This window comes from Emys orbicularis, chromosome 11 (assembly GCF_028017835.1).
Source record: "Emys orbicularis isolate rEmyOrb1 chromosome 11, rEmyOrb1.hap1, whole genome shotgun sequence".
Classification (NCBI taxonomy): Eukaryota; Metazoa; Chordata; order Testudines; family Emydidae; genus Emys; species Emys orbicularis.
In genome coordinates this window covers 31840637-31863434 of record NC_088693.1, presented here as the reverse complement: position 1 = coordinate 31863434, position 22798 = coordinate 31840637, and the positions used below count along the sequence as shown (strand labels likewise).

Below are 22798 nucleotides of genomic sequence, written 5' to 3'. Positions count from 1 at the left end.
ATTTATCAGAACTCAGTTTTTTTCCTTAAACAAGGACAAATGAGACCAGCAATGTGAACTGTATTTACATAAAAAGTGCAAGGCACATGCATAACTAATGACTGTTTTTTTTTTCCTTAAAGAGAAGTATCACAGAAGAGTGATACTCATTCTAAAGGCTTCACTCCTACAGCAACCATGGCCCTTGGTTATTGGTTTGTGTGTTTTATCAAACTAATTTAGGTAGAACAGGGAAGCACACCCAAAGAATTTCAAAGAAAGGGGTGTTATAGTGCAATAGCAATTTAAAATATATCAAAACGCACTGAATATTCAACCACCAGAGCTCTACTTGGGGAAATGGTTCTCTTTTCCCTTTCAATAAATATCTATTTTTCATTTTTTTACTTTGTAGTTTATTTTTTAGTGAATGTATTTAATTTTATGAATTATTTATGATTAAACAGCATCCAGAATCTTCGTTTTCTGTGAAAAGGAAGAATTAGAAAAATTGCTTTAAATCTTGAAAATACAACAAGGAATGTTTTAAAATATAAAACAAAGCCAAGTAAAACTGTTTACACTGATGTGCTATAAAAGCACTAAAAGTTAAAACTTTACTGTAGAGTTACAAGTACATTTATATATATATGTTGCTGCATCACTTGTGTAGTAAAATTGTATTTGAAGACAGTGAAGAAAATTTGAGACATATGTATATACTGTTCATTATTGTTTATATTACGTCTTGTTTTAAATATGTATGATGTGTACATATTATTTGCAGACATTATTGTTTATGCCTTAGAAGGACTGTAGCATTTTATTTTAGTCTTAAGGTAATTATAGCTATACGGCTTGTACAGTAATTATCCTCTACCAACACTGTGGAGTCTCCTTAATCTTGGTAGTGCCTGCCTTTAAAACAGGGTGTAGGGGATATTAGTTTTCCATTTTTCTATTTTGTTATATAATTTCAAGCCACCAGGGCCTCAGATTTAAGTATAATCATTTGTATCCATGTGAAATAAAATTGTGACAATTTCTTACGCACACAGTATTTTTTCATAGAAACATTTCCCTCCATTTGCCTTGCCACAGAAATAACAAAAGGCATTTGTAACCACTGTGTTTTATCTACTGTGTGTTGTGGTGGCCTGTTGGAGGCAGATAGATCAGAATATTTTTTTTTTGTACGTATGTAAGAGTACTTGAAGCTTTATTTAAAACAAAAACATTGTGGAAAAGGTAGCATTCTTTTTTCTTTTTTTCTTTTTATAGGAGTGTTATTTTTCACTAGTATGTGTGGCACGGATACAATAAAAGACTGTTTTGCAAACCAGTTTTTCTTGGTTATTTAGTACTCAAGATATATGTACAAAAGAAATATTGAAAAATGGGGATAATAATCTTACCCATCTACCTCTTAGGAGTATTAAGATTGATTGATTGTTTGTACATTTATATATTAAAATGTTTTATATGTTGTGTGATTATAAAATATATATATTATATATGATAAAAACTGTGTGTGTGTAAATATACATATATTTACACACACACACACACACACACAGTTTTTAACTATCTATGTATGAAAGGTAGGTATTATTATTACATATGTTTTATTACAAGTTGGAAAGGCATGTCTTTCTGCTTAAATTTAGTTCTGATTCATACTTGTTCTATAAATCAGATCAAATATTTGTTTTTCAGAAAGTTAGTGGAAAAATAATTCAGTTGTATTTAGCTGTGCTAGGACCCAAACATGAAATAAAACTTAATTTTTGGGGGAGTAGGGGGAGAAAACAAATATGACAAGGCACTACAGAAAAGTTAAGCTTTAAGTATCTAAAATCTGTTTCATTGATTCATCAGTCTAGGTGAGATACTTGATAAGTCTCTCTCATAATTTTATAGCAGTAAATTTTTTTTGATATTTTCCGTTGTCTTTGTCCTAATTTGCTTCATATGCTACAAGGCCTACACTGAAAAAGCTGGAGAGACTCTTCTAAGGTTAGTACAGTCTGCCAACAATTTTACCTCCCTTAAAGATGCATTATTATTAAGTCACATTGTCCTGGTAATGTCCTTTAAATAAATAGAGTTCCAACACACTTATTTACTATGAAACAAGTAACAAACCAGGCTGCCATTTTCCCATCTAATCTCAAGTGCTCCAAAAACCTTTCACCACTGTGCCTGCCACTCTATTCTTGTTATGAAGGCAGTGAAGTGAAATTGACAAGAATCCTTATATCTGAAGAGAGCAGGACTCTTGTAAATGTCACTGTAAGGTCTGTATAGAACAAAGCAGGGCAGCCAGGTATGACAGGTAAGGTAAGAATTCCCAGTGGCAGCAATTCCCAAACTGTTGTCTGAGGACCAGTTACTGATTGGCACCAGAGAGTTGTCCAGGCACAGGATGATTTTGTTTCCTTTTTCGAGCTGCTTCTACAGGTACCACTTCTTTGCAGAGAGTCTGGATGCCTATAGAAGCAGCTGGAAACAAGGAGGATCAACCAGCCTAATTAGGCAAAATGCATCACATTAAATATAGTACAAAATGCAAAGTATTTTCCTAATTCTTTTTTTATGTGATTACAGTAGTTGCCACAGTTATTAGAGGGGGAGGTGTTCTGTGCAGTTGTGAAAAGGAAAGACATCTGTGGGACAACCATGCCGTGAAGAAGCAGTCAGTCCTTTTCATAATGTGCAGAGCTGCTGGCCCAGGGGATCTTTTTCCTTCAATCCCCCTGCTTATCTTTTTTGGTTTAATAAAATGTTTTTGCCAGAAAACTAAGGATTAATGATGGAGTCAGTCACCGCATAATATATGTGATAACTACAAATAGAGGATGTTGCCTTCTATCCGTGAGACTACTGTCCCATTGTATCAGTATGGAGTTAAAAATTATACCATTTTTAGTCACACAAACCCTCTGTGCCCAATCAGAATAGTTTCAAAATAAATTAATAAAATACATATGTGTGTACACATTGTGAAACCTGTATCAGAACACCCTTATTTATTACACAAACTTCTGTTGATCACCTGGAGGTATCCCGCACACTATCCATCTTCACTGGAATAGCTGCTACTTCCAAACCTCTGGGCAACTGCAAAGCGATGCTGTTCATTTGAAATCAATGAGCCACAAAAATGTTTGTTTCTCTACCCTATATGAGATATTTCTCAAAAAAATTACACTGGCCTACACATGGGACAGACATAATTCAGTCCTTATTTCTGTGACAGGTTTAAGGTCTGATATCTCAGGGCTAGATATAAGAGCTTTCTATCACTGCAAAAGGGAGATTCCCAATAGTGTCCAATAAAATGCAGCACCTATTTCAAGTCCTGAAAAGTCCCAAGATAGTGGTCTTTAAAGGTGTGACATTTTTATCTGAGGTAACTTTTTAGAGGTGCTGCCTATGTTGTAGTGGATAAGCAGCAACCTAAACTGAGACAGCAACAGCATCCAAAATACATTTGAACAGGGAGCAGTTTTAGTAAGTTATTTAGCAGGATTTAGTTCTGCTTTTATCCATATCAGAAATCAGTACTATATCTCTACTATATAGAGCTTATAAAAAGATTTGTTCAACTTATCAATGTTTGTGCATGTTTAGCAACCTCATTACTAAAATATGCAGATAGTGCTCTCTGCAAAATGTAAAGTTATTAATAAAAAAGCAAAATAATGACATAAATTCACAATACATTGCAGAGGAAAGTGTAAGATCATTATCAGGGTGTTGTATAGGAAACAGAACTGGGATGCACTACTTAAGTGCTGCTATCTCTGTCGTGGAACACGCCAACAATACAACGTGACTGTTTTTAGGAGAGGAGCTGAAGAAATAATTCTGCAATTGAGACTGGGGAGGTACTTTAGCTAGCCATAATAGGAACATATGAATTGCTATATCGAATCACATCTATGGTCTGTCTCGTCTAGTATCTTGTGTTTGATAGTGGCTAGCACCACATGCTTCACAGAAAGTGCAGGCTAGTCCACAGTAGGCAGATGTAGGATAAGCTGCTTCCATATGAAATATAATTACCCTAAATGGAATTCATGCAATATATGGTTGATTTTAAGACATGATTTTTCTTCCCACAGTCCTATTTAGTGCTCTGAAGGGAGACAGGAGCTGAGGAATTGACTCAGCATGTTTGGGTTCTGTTCTTGTTCTAATGTTATTGTTCTAATGTTATCATTCGCTAGATGACCTTAGACAATTTACTGAACCTATGTCACATTTTACTCCTCCGTATAACACTTACCTACTTTGCACAAGTGGTGTGAAGCTTAAATGTTTGTAAAGAGAAAGAAAAACACTGTAAAGCTTTAAACAGTTATATACCAGTGATATACACTGAATATGGGCGGAGTTTAATGTATGCTTATCAAACTCCATGTAGTCTATTCAAATTAATGCTATCAAGGAAATCATCAATTTATTTAATATATTAAAAAAACAGATGAGAGGATGTAATTTAAGTACCAAAAAATTATATTTCACTTACAGCATTGCTCTCTCAAAAAATGACACTTCTTAAATTACTTGCCTTTTGGTTAGCTGTGGCAGTGCTACAGGTCAACAGGATGAGTCTGTAGCATGTTTCAAAAATGTCCAAGACAATTAGATGGGTGTCGTGATGTATGGCACATTTCTACTGTCATAAAGATGATGGGAGTAAAGATGATTCACTCTAGCTTGGGCAGAGTCTAGCCAAATAAAATTATTAAAAAGGAATGGGAGTAGATGGAGAGTAACCTACTAGCTGCCAAGACTGTTAAATTTGGAACAGAGCTATAGAGAATGTACAGTGAGAATTAATGTTAGAAAAATCTTTTTAAAATGGTAAAATCCTGTGAGAGTGTGTGTGTGTGTGTGTATGATATTTGTATTTCAGTTGCACGTGACTTACGAGGAGAGGCTGAGGGAACTGGGGAGAAGAGAAGAGTGAGAGGGGATTTGACAGCAGCCTTCAACTACCTGAAGGGGGGTTCCAAAGAGGATGGAGTTCAGCTGTTCTTAGTGGTGGCAGATGACAGAACAAGGAGCAATGGTCTCAAGTTGCAGTGCGGGAAGTCTAGGTTGGATATTAGGACACACTTTCACTAGGAGGGTGGTGAAGCACTGGAATGGGTTACCTAGGGAGGTGGTGGAATCTCCATCCTTAGAAGTTTTTAAGGCCCGGCTTGACAAAGCCCTGGCTGGGATGATTTAGTTGGTGTTGGTCCTGGTCCTGCCTTGAGCAGGGGATTGGACTAGATGACCTCCTGAGGTCTCTTCCAACCCTAATCTTCTATGATTCTATGATAGGATCCCCAGTCATGGAGCAGGACCCCATTGTTCTGATCACTGTGCAAACACAGCAAAAAGGTGTATGTGTGTATGTATGACAGACAGCCTTCTAAAGTTTTGTAAGGTTATGTCTACACTGTGTTTTAAAACCTATGGCAGTGAGACTCAGAGTCTGGTGCTAAAAAACTGTAAGCATTGTGGCTTGGGCAATGGTTGTCTAGGTACAAGTGATCACAACCTGGCTACATGTGTGAAAAAAGAATACAAACCCAATTAGTAAAACACATAAATGCTGTAAAATGGCCAGTTTCCCAAAACAGAAAACAATTGAACAACATTGATTGGGAGGAAAATTTAAACAGAAAAATGTGAATGATTGGGAGTTATTTAAGAACATTTTACTAGATGCCACAAAAGCCACAATTCTGCAATCATGAACAAAGGCTGCTTTGGCTTAAGAAAACGTCCTGGTTAAGAAGACAAGTGAAAGCAGCAATTAAAAAGGGAAAGTTGATATCAATAGGTATTAATTAGAAGTTATTAAATGTGTGGACAGTTAATAAGGGGAAGCTAAAGGTATCAATGAAAAATCTATGATCTTTTGGGTAAAGGATATAAGGGAATTTTTTAAGATATCGGAAACAAAAGAAATAAAACAATGATGTCCGGCTGTTATTACTTGTAGATAATTTTATCTTAATATGCAGAAAAGTTCAATAAATATTTAATATTTGGAAAGTGTGGATTATTTATTCACATACTACAGCAACAATGAAATGTTTTCTATTCCCACTGTAACTAGGAATGAGGTAAAAAAAGCATCGGTTAAAGTTTAACATGTTTAAATAGGCAGGACTAAATTTGTGCCCAAGCATTTTAAACAAATTGGCTGAGGAAATGTGTGTCATTTATGTCTATTTTCAATAAATCTTGGAAAATTGGGGAAGTTCCAGAAGACTGCAGGGGAAAAAAAGCTAATATTTTGCTAATATGTTCAAAAAAAGGTTTTGAAAAAGTAAGTGGGATGACCCAGCTAAGCTTAGTTCAGTTAGCCTGACATTAATCCTAGGCAAAATCATGGAACAGCTAATACAGGATTTAATCAAAGAATTAAAGGTTGCTAGCATCAGTAATGACAGTCCACTTCGTTTTACTAAAAATAGGTTTACTGAAAAGCAAACAATGTTTTTTGATGCAATTATAGATTTGGTGGATCAAGGCAACTATAAAAGCACTTAACTGATTAAGTGATAGAATTCAGTACATAATTGTTAATGTATAGTCATCATCACATAGGGCTGTTTCTAGTGGAGTGCCAGAGAACTGTTCTTGGCCCAATGTTTTTCAATATCTTTGTCAGTGATCTGGAAGAAAATATAAAGTCACCACTGGTCAGTTCTGGATTAACCCATAGGCTAATAAGGCTATAGCCTTAGGCCCTCCTATTTTTAGGTCCTACTTTAGGCCCTAATTTTTAGGCCTTATTGTAGGCCCTCCATTCCATATCGAAGTAACAGCTGAGTGACAGTAGCAGGGCCATCAGAAATTTTTTGTCTCGTTAGATATTGCTTTGTACATATTAATCCATCAAGATTGTGAATTCAATTTATGGTGGTTGTGATTTTGTCTTTTTGGGCTAAGTAAGTGTTTGTGGGCCCATGCAATATTGAACTTTGTACACAGAAGGCCTACACTGGACAATAGAAACTGTGTCGAAGAAAGGAGGATGGCAGAAATTGAAGGCAGCCAAAGAAAGACAGCAAATAAAGATGTAGTGCTGAAAGGTTCTCCTTCTCTCCTAACGTTTTTTCTCCTACTAAGTCTGGTGGTGAGGAAGTCCAGGCGAATACCAGCCCAAGTGAACCTGCTGCACCTGTGCCTGATAAAAAGGAGCAGCCTCCTGTGACTTCTCTAGCTGCAGTCTGACCCCACTCCTCTGAAGACTTTCCTAGTGATAGTAATACAAAAATAGCCTTCTCCAACGATCCAGGCGAGTGGGACATGACTTCTCAAGATCTCATTGCATATTGGACTGAGAAGGGCCCACAGAAATGCCACTATCTAGATGCTGACTTTTCATTGACAAAGCGAGAGTACACCAATCAGAATCGTTATCTGACCAAATCAATGTTTGAACATGTGAAGCCTAGCAAACAGATTGGCAAGAGAGAATGGCTCAGCTATTCGCCTTCTAAGAAGAAAGTGTACTGTTTTTATTGTCGCCTGTTTTCTGATACCAAAAAGTGGGGAATTTTCTGCGAAGGCTTCAGTGATTGGAAGAATACTGCATATATTACCAATCATGCAGTGAGTGAGCAGCATGCATTGTCAGTTAGCAGCTACCATGCCCGAAAGAAAGTTAGTGGCAGAATTGATACCCAAATGGAAAACCAGTTTTTGGAAGCTCGTGCTTTTTGGGAAAAGGTTCTCAGATGCGTAGCTGAAACCATAGTTTTGCTTGCTGAGCGTGGTCTGCCATTCCGTGGCTCAGATGAGACTGTTAGATCGAAACACAGTGGCATTTACCCTGGTGTTCTAGAGCTAATCACTAAGCTTGATCCTTTCTTAGCTCAGCATCAAAATGAACACGCAAATCATAGAAAAAGCCATACATCATATCTATCAAAGACTATTTGTGATTAATTCATTGCTGGCAAAGAAGATGCTATCAGCCATTGTAGATGAGATCAAAGATTTGGGATATTTTTTCAGTGTACATTGACTCAGGACCGGAGGTGTCACATGTAGATCAGCTGACTGTCATCTTGCGTTATGTGCTACCCAGCTGACCAGTTGAGCATTTCATGACCTTCATAAACATCACCAGCCACAGGGGATAAACTTGCCTCGTACCTACTTGATTTCCTCACCGAAAGTGGGATTGACATCAGCCATTGTCATGGCCAAAGCTATGACAATGCAAGTAATATGAGTGGCAAATATTCAGGGATGCAGGCAAAGATAAATGAGCACAATGCTTTGGTTGATTACATACCATGTGCTGCACACTCACTCAACCTTGTTGGCCAGATTGCTATGGACTGTTGTGTTGAAGCAGTTTCTTTTTTTGGATTTGTCCAAGGATTGTACAATTTTTTTCTCTGCATCAACCAGTCGTTGGACGATTCTTAGAGATTCACTATCAAAGGGATGCCCAGTGCCCAAATCACTCTCAGGGACACATTAGAGTGCCAACATTGAAGCTGTGAATGTGGTTGTTCTGGGATACCCCAACATCCTTGAAGCGCTAGAGGGCATCAAGGATGATGAATCTCAAAAGTCATCAACAAGAAAAGATATGAATATCCTGAGTGATGCAATGCATCTGGAATGATATACTTCAGCCATTCAGCAGGTGAGGTCTAAGCTTGCAAAATGCTCAAATTGACCTTTCCACTGCTGTAAACCTAATGAGGAGTCTTGGAACTGTTCTTCAACAAATGTGGGATAGTTTTGATGAGTATTCAGAGTAGCAGCCGTGTTATCACTACAAAAGTTTTTTTTCTCCTGCTGATAATAGCTCATCTTAATTAATTAGCCTCTTAGAGTTGGTATGGCAACTTCCACCTTTTCATGTTCTCCCGGTGACTGCTAACCATGAGTATAAGTCAGCCAAACGCCGCAAAAGACAGAAGACGTGATGATGCAACTGCCCACTCATTCAATGACAAGGAGGCCTTCGGAGTGAATACCTTCATCACAATCATCGACAAACTGAAGAGTTCATTAGAATATCGGATCGAGGCTTAGTAAAATATTGACAAAACCTTTAATGTACTGACAAATTTTTTGCCTAACATTTCAAGTTCCAAAGTCAATGAAGGTATCAAACGTCAGAAGTACCCAGACAATCTCCCAGTAGATTTTACTAAAGAGTTTCTTCAACTTGTTGAATTCACGTCACTCAGATAGAGAAAAGATGATGAAAGCAAATCTGTTTGCAAGTACTGAGTTATGAGTGAATTCAATGTGATAGAATGTTTCCCAAATGTTGAAACTGCATTATAGCATTTGTCACTAATGATCACTAACTGTAGTGGAGAACGTTCCTTCTCTCTTCTAACAAGGTTAAAAAATGTCCTCCAATGCACCATGACTCAAGAGCATCTCAGTGCTTTGTCCCTCTTGAGCACTGAGGCTGAAATCATCAGGTCTTTGAATTACGATGACATCATTTATGACTTTGCCACAGCTAAAATAAGGGGGGGGAAATTGAAGAATTGAGTGTAGTGAGAGTAGAATAAACTTAATTTTACATAAATATGTATGCAGATAAATATTTGATGACTTTGTAATTTTTTGCAATATGTAATTCATACTGAGGCCCTTCCCTCCCATTAGCCTTAGGCCCCTCATAACTTTAATCTCACTCTGCCATTGGTAAAGTTTGCAGATCACACAAAGGTAGCTGGAATAATAAATAAGGGCAAGTCATTTAGCACTATCTGGATTGCTTGATTAGAATGGGTGTAATCAAACATGCATTTTAACAAAGTCAAATGCAGCAATTATGTATGTAGTAATAAAGAATGTGACGTAAGAGACTGTATCCTGAACAGGATGTATGGGTCAAGCAAGATCCAGTCAAGCTACACCAATGCAACCTGGAAATGAATTTTTAAACTTGCCAATAACTAACTACTGGAAGAGTTTATTAAGAGAAGTGAGAGATGGGATGTCTTTCTGAGTGATATGGTCTAATTAAAACAAGTTAGGCGGCTTGACCCAGGAATTAGGCAGTGAAAGTGTACCCCACCTGTTAGGTAAGGGATCTGGCCATATGATCATTATGATGCTTATGGCAGGTGTGGTGTATTAAAGTGCTCTCTGGAGTAAAGGTGTACTGAGCATGCTCAGTACATCTGCTGAAGTCACTGCCCTTCACCCTGCCCTTATTAGCCATAAGATTCTTGGGACTGTTTTTGACAGGGGTTAAAAAGTGGCAAAGGGGGCAAATCAGAGGAGGGGGGTAGCCAGGTTCTGAGCAGTGGGTGAAATTTTACTGGTCAGGTGGTCAAGCAGCTGGGGCAGCACTAGGAGAGGGGCTAAAGGGCAAAATCAGGAAGGGGGGGGGAGAAAGAAGAGGCAGAGTTAAGCCCAGAAGTGAGGTGATGTCAGAGGGAAAAACCCTGCCACAAGCAGCGGCAGAGGGGGTAGCAGTTACCCCAGTGGGACTCAAACAGCGGTGCTTGTCAAATAGTTTGGGGGCCGAGAGGCTTTTTTATTTGAGCAAAGTGACTTTTTTGTATGGTCACACAAACTGAGCATGCATATAAATAACTGCTACAGGGAGCAGATTTCTAACCGTAGCAATCTCACATACACTATAGTGCAAAAAACTGCTATCTAGGCATTTGCTACATCAGGTATCAGTTTACCACAGTAGCAGTTTCTTACAATCCATTACCTATCGGTAACTGCTACCAGTAACACTTTAATACACTACACCCGACCAACTCTGACTTAACACTGATGTGACGTGACGTGACATGACATTCACCCTGCTCTTGTAGCCATAGATATCCTAGGATATTAGAGAGACAAGGTGGGTGAGGGAATAAGCTTTTACTGGGCCACCTGCAGTTGGCGAGAGAGAAAAGCTTTCCAGCGCCACGCAGCTCTTCTCACTCTCTCCAGTAGCCGCTGGGCCAGTAACCACTATTACCTCCTCCACCTTCGCCCCAGCGAGCGTGTCCCGGCCAGGGTGCCCCCATGACTCGGTTAAACACAGGCCGGGCAGACCCCTGCAGGCACCGATCCGCCGCGGTACAGGGGGTGGCTCTTGGAGTAGGGCGGTTCCGGTTCCGGCTCCGCCTGCGGGGCCAACGAGGCAGCGCGCTGCAGCCTGAGCCTCCGAGGAGTGCGCCCCGGGATGGGGCCAGGACCTCTTCAGCTAATCAGCTGGGAGAGGCCGGACTCCGCCCACGTGGTCAGCGCGGGGCGGTGGCATTGGCTCGGTCACTGCCCCGGCCCACCCCTGCTGCGGGGTCACGTGGGCGCAGGTGAGTTGGGACCTGGCCTCTACCGCCCCCACAGTCACACCTGGGAGGGCGGTGCCGTGTCACGTGACTTGCACCGGAGGCGCCCGGCCGGCCGAGGCAGGTGAGGGGGGGTCGCAGCGCCCCGCTCCGGTCCGGCTGGGGGGAGGGTCCCGCGCGCGCAGGCGGCGGTGATACGGGCGGGGTTCGGGGGTTCTCGCGCCGCTCCTTCGCAGCCGGCCTGGGGTGTCCTCCCTGGGGGGCTAAGGCAGGAGCCTTCCCCGCTCGCTGAGGCCTTGCGCCGGGCCCTGCGGCTGTCCCGTGGCATGGCCCGGCCCCGGCTCCTCTGCGCGCCCTCCCCCGGCTACGGGGCTGGTGTGGCGCTTCTCGCGAGTGGGAACCTCTCGGCACCTGGGACAGGCGGTGCTCTGAGGCGGGGCGGTGTCGGCCCTGCCTTGGAAGCAGAGCGGCACCGGCACCGGCACCAGCCCGTGGGAGCTGCAGTTGCCAGCGCCGCCCAGGGAAGGGCGTTGGGCCAGGAGACAGCCCGGTGGCGGTGGTTCCCCTCCCGCCCCAATGATAGTCCCCCGCTCTATCCGTGTAGCTTTAACAATGCATAGAGCAGTGGTTCTCAAACTTGTCTACTGGTGACCCCTTTTGCATAGCAAGCCTCTGAGTGTGACACCCCCCCCCAATAAATTAAAAACACTTTTTTATATATTTAACATTATTATAAATGCTGGAGGCAAAGCAGGTTTTGGGGTGGAGGCTGACAGCTCATGACTCCCCATGTAATAACCTTGTGACCCCCAGAGGGGTCCTGACCCCCATTTTGAGAACCCCTGGCATAGAGGATCTGACTCCCGCACAAAATGTAAATCAAACTGCTTTGAATGTTTAGCTCTACTAAAATAAATCTGCCCTTTACCTGTATAGGGTGACCAGACAGCAAATGTGAAAAATTGGGACAGGGGGTGGGGGGTAATAGGAGCCTCTATAAGAAAAAGACCCCAAAATTGGGACTGTCCCTATAAAATCGGGACATCTGGTCACCCTATACCTGTACCAATTTCTTCTGCCTTCATTATTCCCACAGTCTCTGTTTACATTTCCCATTATAGCCGTGGTGTGTTTTCTGCTAGTCTGGCGTTTTCTGGTGAGCTTGCCACTTTTTAGATTTTGCATAGTCTAGTGCTTTCTCAGTTCATGGTCTGACCTGAGGATATCTGAGAACATTTGAGATTTGCAAACCACTTCGCAGACAAATGACCCAAATCATGGTTACCCCTAAGTTCCTTTGAGCTAGTTAAACCAGAACAAAAGGGCAACAGAGCAACACTGGAACATGCACAGCACAAGAAGCCTGAGAGCTATAAAGCCATCTCTGGCTTCGTGCTCCCACATCCTCAGGAGCTTTGGTGTTGGCAGGTGTTGTGTAGGGGAGAGGTTCTTACTCTCACCTGACTCTGCTCAACCTGAGTTGGTTCTTTTGGGTAACAGCACTAAATATAACATCCAAACAACGCAGTATATTTTATTGGAGAGATGTAGGTGCACTGATTTAAAGACCCAAGACATTGGTACTATTTTTCAATGGGCTATATTTTTATAAATGCTATATGACTTGCAAGATATTTATTGCTGGAATAATGCATTTTTTCCCAAGCTCAGAGTAGTTTCCAATAGGTGGCTTGATACCTGCTTCCTTACGAGCTTTACTCACTCATCATTTTAAACTAATCCTTTAGAAGAGTAAAAAGTTGGTATGGAGAAACCAGATAGGATGTGTTAGTCTAGTTTTTTTAAAAAGACTGTTTTAACCACTAAGCTGAGGCTGATGTATGATAGAAAACACTTTGTAATAGGATAGTGATACAGCTGCACCATCGGTTCTGATCCTTCATATGACGACTAACCTCCACTCCCGTGGATGTCCGTGGGAGTTGAGGTAGCTGAGCAACTCATGTGATTGAGTTCATAGTGGATAAAAAGAGTGTATGGATGCTGAGAATTTATAACCATTATCTTTTGTATTACTCCCTTAATGTTTCATTCACATTTTATTATAAAACATTCTGGACATACTAGGCCTGAATCTGATCTCATTTACCCTGCTGTAACATCAGTGACTTCAGTAAATGAGATCCGAAACAGGTAGAGTATCTGTAAAATTCACCAGTATTAATATCACCAAGATTTTTAAAAGTGACTGAAAATCAGGCTCATTTAAGGCTCTCAAGTTGGGAACAGAAAAACCGAGATGCTAAAAATCACTAGTCACTTTTGAAAAATTTGGCCATAATGTGATCTTTTCAATGAAATAAGAAAACTTAAACATAAGAAGCCAACTAATATATTATCTTATTTATATTAAAAACATCCCCTCCCTCAATATCCTCAAAACCATTTATTTCTACACATAATGGGCCAATTAAATTCATGATCTTATTACTGTTTCCCTTTAAGTGAGTTTGTAAATTATTTGGGATAGAGACTGACTTTTACTCTGTTTATATACTACCTAGCACAATGAGGCCCTAATCCTAATTGGGGCCTATAGGCCAGTGGTGGGCAACCTGTGGCCCGTCAGGGTAATCCGCTGGCTGGCTACCAGACTGTTTGTTTACATTTGCACGGCCGCCCGCAGCTCCCAGTGGCCGGGAACGGTGAACCGTGGCCACTGGGAGCTGTGGGCGGCTGTGCAAATGTAAACAAACAGTCTGGCGGCCCACCAGCGGATTACCCTGACAGGCCACAGGTTGCCCACTGCTGCTGTAGGCACTATTGTATACAAATAAGAAAAAATAAATTACAAAAGGTTAACACAATACAGCCTGCAGGACTTTTATGCTCTTTTTCAGGCAGATTAATTAAGTACAGTAATAAATTTATTCAAGACAATAAACTATTGTGATAAAAGATGTCAGGTCGGATTTTGCTCTCTATTACATAAAATGCAACCTTACTGGAACTGTAGTTTGATTGGTGCAACAAAGAGCCATATTTGGCTTTTTGTGGATAACTTTTCATGATAGACATCTATGGAAGTATGGAATCAGACAGAGTTCCAAATTAGAGAAAATGATTTAATATCATACCTGGTGCAATTTGGCCTACCCTACTATGATGGAAAATAAATTTTAATCCACTCTTTTTCATTTAAAAGTAGTGTAGGAAAATAAATTGACCCACTCCAGAGGTGGTCCTAATTAAGGTCTCTTGATTTTAAACTTGGATCTCATTCCATAAAGTAAAAACTGTTTCTTCTCAACATGCTATATGTGTGGTAAATCATTAGATTCATCAGCTTCTTTTACAATGCCCATTTGCCCTATTAAACCAGTTTGCAGCAGATTCAGTCACAGTGAGGAGATGAATGTCAGCAAAGGAGACCGTGAAACCACTCTGGGCGTTAATTAATTATGTTAAGACAAATTTTGGGGTAATCTCAAACTAATTTCCTCTCCTTTCCTTTAAAAAAAGACTGGACTCAGCTGTTATATGTATTTCAAAATTTAGTTTTTACTGCACAAGTTTAAATGTTCACCCTGTAATTAACTTATAAAGACCTGATCATATTCTTGTTGAAGTCAGTGGCATAGCTCCCATTGACTTTAGTGGAGGCAAAAATGAACCTTGAACAAAAATAAACTGCCTCTTGAAATGGACATTTATTTATTTATTTGGTTAGGTAGTTAGTTGAATGGAAACAATCCATATGTCACTTTTAAAGTAGAAGAACTAAGATAAATGTATTAACTGTATTAACTTTTTTTTAATTTCAGGTAACTTGGTTTAAAGCAGATAAAATGGTGAAACTAATTCACACCTTAGCTGATCACAGTGATGATGTCAACTACTGTGCCTTCTCCTCTTCCTGCTTGGCTACTTGCTCCCTGGACAAAACAATCCGCCTCTATTCTTTAAACAACTTTACTGAACTTCCCTACTCGCCATTAAAAGGTCACACTTATGCTGTCCACTGCTGCTGCTTTTCTCCTTCTGGACACATTTTAGCTTCATGTTCGACAGATGGTACCACGATGCTGTGGAATACTCGTAATGGTCAGACGCTGGCAGTGCTGAAGCAGCCCCGAGGCAGCCCTGTAAGAGTCTGCCGATTTTCCCCTGACTCCGCTTACCTAGTTTCCGGTGCAGCTGATGGTAGCATCGTTCTTTGGAATGTGCAGTCATTGAAATTGTACAGGTAAATACCAAGTTTTACTGATAATAACTAAGAAGGCATTTTGGAAATATAATATTCTTATGGCCTGATCATCAGAGGTGCTGAACTTCTACTGACTTCACCGAGAGCTGTAGTTGTTAGCACCTCTCAGGATCAAGTCTTTAGGCCTTGTTTACACTGGCAAAAATATAATTCAACAGTATACTACTCCACTGGTAGTATATTTATGGTGGAAATTGTACTGTAGACATGGATAGTGCATTTTTACCACCACATTGTCTAACACAGAAAAGAGGAAATTGAGCCTATAGAGGTATGGAAGAAGGAACTAAGATGGATAAAATCTCAGCACTTCAAATGCAACAGCTATATTTTGTTAGTATGAAAAATTAGAGCATCTTGGATATGCAGTATTTGATTTAACTGTTGTTTTAGCCCAACCCTTCTAAGGCCAAATCCTGATTCCTTTGTGATCAGGGCTTGTCATTTATTGCATAAATCATACTCCTTCAGTAGAATTGATTTATGGCAACTGGGAATAAGGGACAATGAGATTACAAATTGGGGCTGTGTCAGATTTGATTAATGAGATAGTCAACATCTTAAATTTATTTAAAAAATAATAATAAAAATTCCTTTCATTTATACATTAGTGCATTGTCATAAGTTAGTAGTTTACTTCTACACGTTTCATACCTTTTTACTTGCCAGAGTAGCATATGCTTTAGGAAATGTATGCTTGTGTATTATCCCTTTTGTATTGTACTGCATAATTCAGATTAAAATCTAGTTCTAAATATACATAGTATAATGATATGCTATATTGTATTATAGCTTATTACACAAATGAAGCTGGAAAAGGTTATTTTGTAAGCAGTATATTTAAAATGTCCACTATTTATCTCCTTCCCCCACCCTAAATCTTTTGCTTATAGAATAGTGTTCCAATTTATTTATTGTGGATTGATGTTGGGTTTTTTTAATCTAGGGCTGAAGGGTTATAATCCTTTTCAGAGGTGAAACCCCAGATTTTTGGTCATCAAAGGATGGCTATACCTCCCAGTTATTGCTTGTAGAAGGTGTACTTTGATTGAATGGTACAAATAGCAGACCTGATCCTTCTTTTCCTTGCACATCTAAAACTCTCACTGAAGTCAGTAAGGGATATGGGGACAGGATTCAGCCTGCTATTCAGTAGCAAATAATTATTTACAAAAATAAGGACGGGAAATGCCCTTTTTTCAATGATTCTGTTTACAGTGAAATGTACTTTTTTTTTTTCTTTTTCTTTTTTTTAAAAAAAGATTTTTTTGAGGATTTATCCAGTTTGTCCATAGACATCGATAATTAACTCTCTGGGCCAAATCCTGTAGTCTAATTCGGGAAAATGTTATTTGAATTTAGAGAGGGATTGCAAGTTTTGACCCTGGAGTTAGAAATTTAATAAAGACTTCATTTCTTCATTGTCCTGAATAGTTCTTCCTGTTTTTGCACTAAAAAGCCCTGTGGCTTTAGCAAATTTCTTAGGACTTTTTGTGAAAAGAAGGATACCTGAACAGCAAGATGAGTGAATAGCAGCTTGTGTAGGCAAAACCTGTCTTTTACCTGTTGTAGAAGTGTTACTGCATGAGTGGATGAGCTTCCTGTTGTCTTTGTCATATTGACTTAGAGGTGAACTGGAAAACTTTACAAAACTGAATATTTTTTAAATGTCTGAAATCCTATACATTTAAAGATTGACATATACATTTTTTTTTAAAGTGGGCTTTAGCCATTTCTTCCTTCTTTATGATGCATACAGAAGGCTTGAAGAGTGTGGTTTTTTGTTTTTTTTTAATTGCCTATAACTTAAAAAAATTAGGAATGTCAAATCTCACTTTGCTCAGAGGACCAGTGAGAGGTCTCAGAGCATGTTTATCGTGACCTCTTGAAGCATTGAATTTTTAATAAAAGTTTAGTCTATTCAGAAGTTAAGTGGATGTTAACAAAACCAGTTAAACCATTATCACTAAAAATCCTTTCCCTTCTCAATTACTTTCATACTCTTAGCGTATGTGATGTCACCATTGTACTTTCTCCAGTCATCAGTGTCTTCCAGGCTGAATTTATAATATAAAAAGCAATCTGAACAATTTAGAGTGACAAAAAACTCCTTTGTAGGCTGCTTTTACAAAGCAAAAAAGAACAAAAACCCACTTTTTTGCCTTTGCAGATTCAACTTTAAGGCCTGGAGGGCCAACTGCTTGTGTGACTTTTATTGCACTGCTTTGTGTGTGTAGTTGCATTCTCAAATTGGGCATTGGCATGCACGGTTGCGTGCACAAAAATGTGCATTGATCTCAAACCTTTATAAAAATGGGGCCTAATATGTGCAGTTAAAATTACAAAGAAATACAGCCTAGAGAAAAATAACTGAAAATAATTTCATCCTTTAATTACCTGCCAAACGCAAGGTCTATGGTCCTTTGTTTCTCCTGCAGTATTTGATGGTATTACTAATATTTAAAGGAGAGTAGAGGAAAAGAATGCCCCTCCCACACAGTTTTAGGTGTCATGTCATTAACTGCTACAAGGGAAACAGAAAAATCTTAATCAACTCTGTGTGTGTGAATGGATTACCTTTTAGTTTGTCTTTGGTACACTTAACTTCACAAAGTCTTGTGAAGATGCTGTTAGAGTGCAAAGTATTATTCATTATTATTTTATTATTAAACCTCCATATCTAGAAGCTTAAATGCAGTTTTCTTGAGCCTTTTGATAGCCTTATTTCTTCAAGTGCTTGCTCATGTCCATTCATGTTAGGTGTGTGTGCTCGCCACATGCACTGGTGCCGGAAGTTTTCCCCTCAGTTGTATCTGTAGGGGACTGGCTCTGGCACCCTCTGGAGAGACATGCGTATGCCATGGTATAAGGGGCATCGCCGGCTCCCCCCACCCTCAGTTCTTTCTTACAGCCAGTGACGGAACATTCCTTGCTTCGGCAAACCTATTTGTCCAGATCTACTTCCCACTGTTTCTTCAACCGCCTGTCTCCTTTCCTCCCTGCCTGGGCCTCTATGACTATGGACCATTTCACGATAGGCTTCAGTCACAACCAGTTTGTGGTGCTCCCGTTTGGGCTGGCGATGGCATCGAGGGCGTTTACCAAGTGTATGTCAGTGGTGGCGGCTTACCTCAGACGTCAAGGTATTCGGGTTTATCCATACCTCAACGACTGGCTGGTCAAGGGCCACTCCAGGTTCCAGGTCCAGTCCAATGTCACAGTACTGCAAGCCACGCCCTGGGCCTGTTGATAAACAAGGAAAAATCAACATTAGTTCCAGTACAGAGGATAGAATTAATCGGAGCAGTACTTGTCTCCACCTGTGCAAGAGCCTTCCTGCCACAAGACAGGTTCCGGCATATTGTGGATCTCCTCGCCAGACTCTCCATGTTCCCTCTCACCATGGCCCGGGTCTGCCTCCAGCTACTAGGCCACATGGCAGCGTGCACGTACGTTGTTCGCCACGCGAGGCTGAGGCTGTGGCCCCTCCAGCATTGGCCCACAACAGTCTATTCCCCATCCAGAGATCACCTAGACAAGGTCATCATGATTCCACCAAGGGTACTTACCTTTCTGCGGTGGTTGATTGACCGAGTGCGGTCTTACGCGGAGAACTGTTAGACAATGCATGCCCCTCGGTCTCCCTGATTTCCGATGCCTCCAACCTCGGTTGGGGGGCACACCTCGTCAAGATGCGGACCCAAGGGATGTGGTCCCCAGATGAGCTTGCGTTGCACATAAACGTCAAAGAACTCAGGGCAGTCCGATTGGCCTCTGGGGTCTTCCTGCTGCACCTGACAAAGTGGTACGGGTGCTGATGGACAACACGGCCTCGATGCAGCGTTTGCAGGCAAGGGGGAGTCTGCTTGTCAGCTCTCTGCCAAGAGACGCTCTGTTTGTGGGACTTCTGCATCCAGCATGCGATCCACCTGGAGGCCTACCACCTCCCTGGCATGAACAATACTCTGGTGAATCGCCTTAGCAGGTCCTTCTTCTCTCACTAGAGTGGTCGCTCCATCCAGAGGTGGTCCAGATGCTCTTCCAGAGGTGGGGAACTCCTCAAGTGGACTTATTTGCCACCAGATGGAACAGGAAGTGTCATCAGTTCTGCTCCCTGCAGAGCCTTGGCAAAGGCGCCCTCTCCGACGCTTTTCTCCTGTCATGGTCAGGGGACCTGATGTACGCATTCCCACCGATTCCGCTAATCAGTAGGGTCCTGTCAAAGACCAAGAGGGACAGAGCACGGGTCATCATGATCGCCCCAGCGTGGCCGCGCCAACACTGGTTCAGCACACTGATGGATCTGGCAGTAGCTGCCCCCAGCGCAGGATCACGGCCCGTCTACTGCACCCAAGCCTTGTCTCCCTCCACCTCACGGAATGGATGCTATGTGGCTGAATCCAGAGGAACGGACCTGCTGTAGTGAGGTACAGCAGGTCCTCCTGGAGAGTAGAAAGCCTTCCACTAGAGCGACTTATCTGGCGAAGTGGACGAGGTTCTCCCACTGGGCATCGGGACGGAGCATCTCCCCGATGGCATTCACCCTTGCAGTCTATCCTAGACTACCTGTTCCACCTAAAGAACCAGGGCCTAGCCCTGTCTTCTATTAAGGTGCATCCAGCGGCCATCTCGGCTTTTCACCCACGGGTACAGGGGAAATCAGTGTTCTCGCATGAAATGTCGGTCAGGTTCCTAAAGGACCTCGAGAGGCTCTTCCCACCGGTTCGGAACACGGTCCCTTAATGGGACCTCAATCTGGTCCTTGCCAGGCTTATAGGCCCGCCCTTCAAGCCTATGGACTCTTGTTCCCTCTCCTACCTGTCGTGGAAAGTTGCCTTCCTTGTAGCAATTACGTTGGCCAGACAAGTGTCAGAGTGAAAGCTCTGACCTCGGAGCCACCATATACGGTATTCTTCAAGGACAAATTTCAGAGTAGCAGCCGTGTTAGTCTGTATCTGCAAAAAGAACAGGAGTACTTGTGGCACCTTAGAGACTAACAAATTTATTTGAGCATAAGCTTTCGTGGGCTACAGCCCACTTCTTTGGATGCATAGAATGGAACATATATTGAGGAGATATATATACACATACAGAGAGCATGAAAAGGTGGGAGTTGTCTTACCAACTCTGAGAGGCCAATTACTTACTTACTTAATAATTACTTAAAGTGAATGGCAGTTGTAAAGAGGTGGGAAAAAAAGTATTTGTGTTAGTATTCATGATGCTACGGTTAGGATATAATATGGAAAAAGTGACAAAGAGTCCTGTGGCACCTTATAAACTAACAGACGTATTGGAGCATAAGCTTTCGTGGGTGAATACCCACTTCGTCGGCTACCTCTCTGATACTATGGAAAAAGTGTTGTTTCCAGGTAAAAATAGCTTAGTGTAGCTCTTATGTCTGTGTTTAGAGAGGGAAGCACCGTTTCATTGATTAATTTATATTTGTAAAACCACAAGAGACGCCTAACTCTTGGTACTTCTGAAAATAACTAAAACTGCTATCCACAAAAGAAAACCACCAACTATCCCACAATACAATAATCCATACAGAATAGATGGATAAACTGAATTTTGTCTCATGGGATAGAATTGTTGCTTGTAGTCCACCGTTTTCCTACTTGGAGCCTGATCTAGAGCATTGAAGCCAATTGGAGACTTTCCGTTGACTTCATTGGGCTTTTGGATCAGGTAGGCCCACTGAATGCAGCCAGTGGATGGGACACTCTGCTAATTAAATGTGAGCTAATGGCTGGACATTAGAAAAAAGGCAAAACAAACCTGCATATCCACTAGCCAAATAGGAGTTTATAGAGAGATTTTTTTTAAGCGAGTTGTACAAGTTAATTCCTAATTAAAACTTGGCATACAAAACCTCTGAGAATAATTAAAATAAATAAATAAATAAAACCCCTTCAGACTGACTTTTTAAAAGAGATTAAAAAAATAGAAATCAGTTCTTTCAGACAACATTTTCTTCTTGTATTTCTGTTGTTCAGAAATAGCCCCATGTCCTAAACTGGAAAATATTAGTCTCCTAGACACATAATATGGATCTATGCTTGAGTTTTTGGGGGAGTAAAACCCAGATCTGACCGATTTGAAACTTACCTAGTTCATAAATGTGATTTTCTGTTTATGTATATTTAAGTCTCTGTTGTGATGGTTGCATGTTAATCTTTGATTTAGATAAATGTCTGAGTTGTAATTTTCTCAGTATCCTGCTCTTGGGAATACTAAATCCATGAGGGTGGGCTTTAGTTCAGGGCTCATTTTATTACTGAATCAGAATATTGCCTTGGGGTAACAACTCCCATTCTCCTTCTGTGGTCAGAGAGCAATTCCCTGTGCATATGTTATATATGTGCTTATTTCACATCTGTTTGCACAGTTTGTCATCTTTTGTCCCTTTTTATTATGCTTTTTAAGCTCCATATTTAGAAACAGTTCAGTTTTTCACTATTTTTTCTATATCATATGGCAGTTAGAGATCAACATTTCAGAGTATTACGTTCCCTAAACTCAGTCCTTTATTCTCTTGCTTTTCAGATCTGGGAGTGTTAAGGATGGTTCCTTGGTGGCATGTGCGTTTTCTCCTAATGGAAATCTCTTTGTCACTGGATCATCATGTGGAGATTTAACCATTTGGGATGATAAAATGAGGTGCTTGTATAATGAAAAAGGACATGATCTTGGTGTCACCTGCTGTGATTTTTCTTCACAGGCAGTTTCTGGTTAGTTACTTTAATATTTTAAATAATTCCTTTTTCATATTATTTTTTCCTCCAGCTCTTGCTTTTATTCATAACTTTTTTATCATCAGTGCTCAGGACTGAATAGCAACTGAAAGTGTTCTTGATGTTTCAGACTACTCCCGGTGCCCTCCATTTGCCCTTGTGCTGGAGTTGATGATGCAGAAATGTTCTAGGAATCTAAGTAGGTGGTTGAACACTTCATAGCTTGTGTAGACCAAGCTTATTGCACACACCAGGGGTTCTTTGAATTCCTCTGTTTCCTGCACACCCACACAAGCTCCCTGTGTGCCACCCTCCCATCCCTCTTTTTTTTAGGAATTTCCTGGAACTGCCCCCAGATTCTCTCCTGCTAGGGATTGTATGTGTCCCTCATCTTCCCATAGCAGGGTCCCACATTCTCACCTTCCATACCAGTGGTTCTGTGTACACCGCTGTTCTCACCACCCCCTCATGTCCTCCATTCTCCTCCATGGTAGGGGATCTGTCTGCCTTCCTTGCTCCCCATATCAGAGGCTGTATGTGCCCCGCCATACCAGGTA

At 41.0% G+C, this 22798-nt stretch overlaps 1 protein-coding gene across 1 annotated transcript in view; it reads left to right on the top strand.

Moving 5' to 3' along the window:
- The first annotated feature begins 11237 nt into the window (after positions 1–11237).
- WDSUB1 (WD repeat, sterile alpha motif and U-box domain containing 1) overlaps positions 11238–22798 on the top strand; it is a 56655-nt gene continuing 45094 nt past the window's right edge. The window contains exons 1-3 of the mRNA XM_065413399.1: positions 11238–11400; positions 15062–15483; positions 22054–22238. Of these exons, the coding sequence (XP_065269471.1) occupies positions 15086–15483; positions 22054–22238 (583 nt within the window). The 5' untranslated portion in view covers positions 11238–11400; positions 15062–15085. The remainder of the gene's footprint in view (positions 11401–15061; positions 15484–22053; positions 22239–22798) is intronic.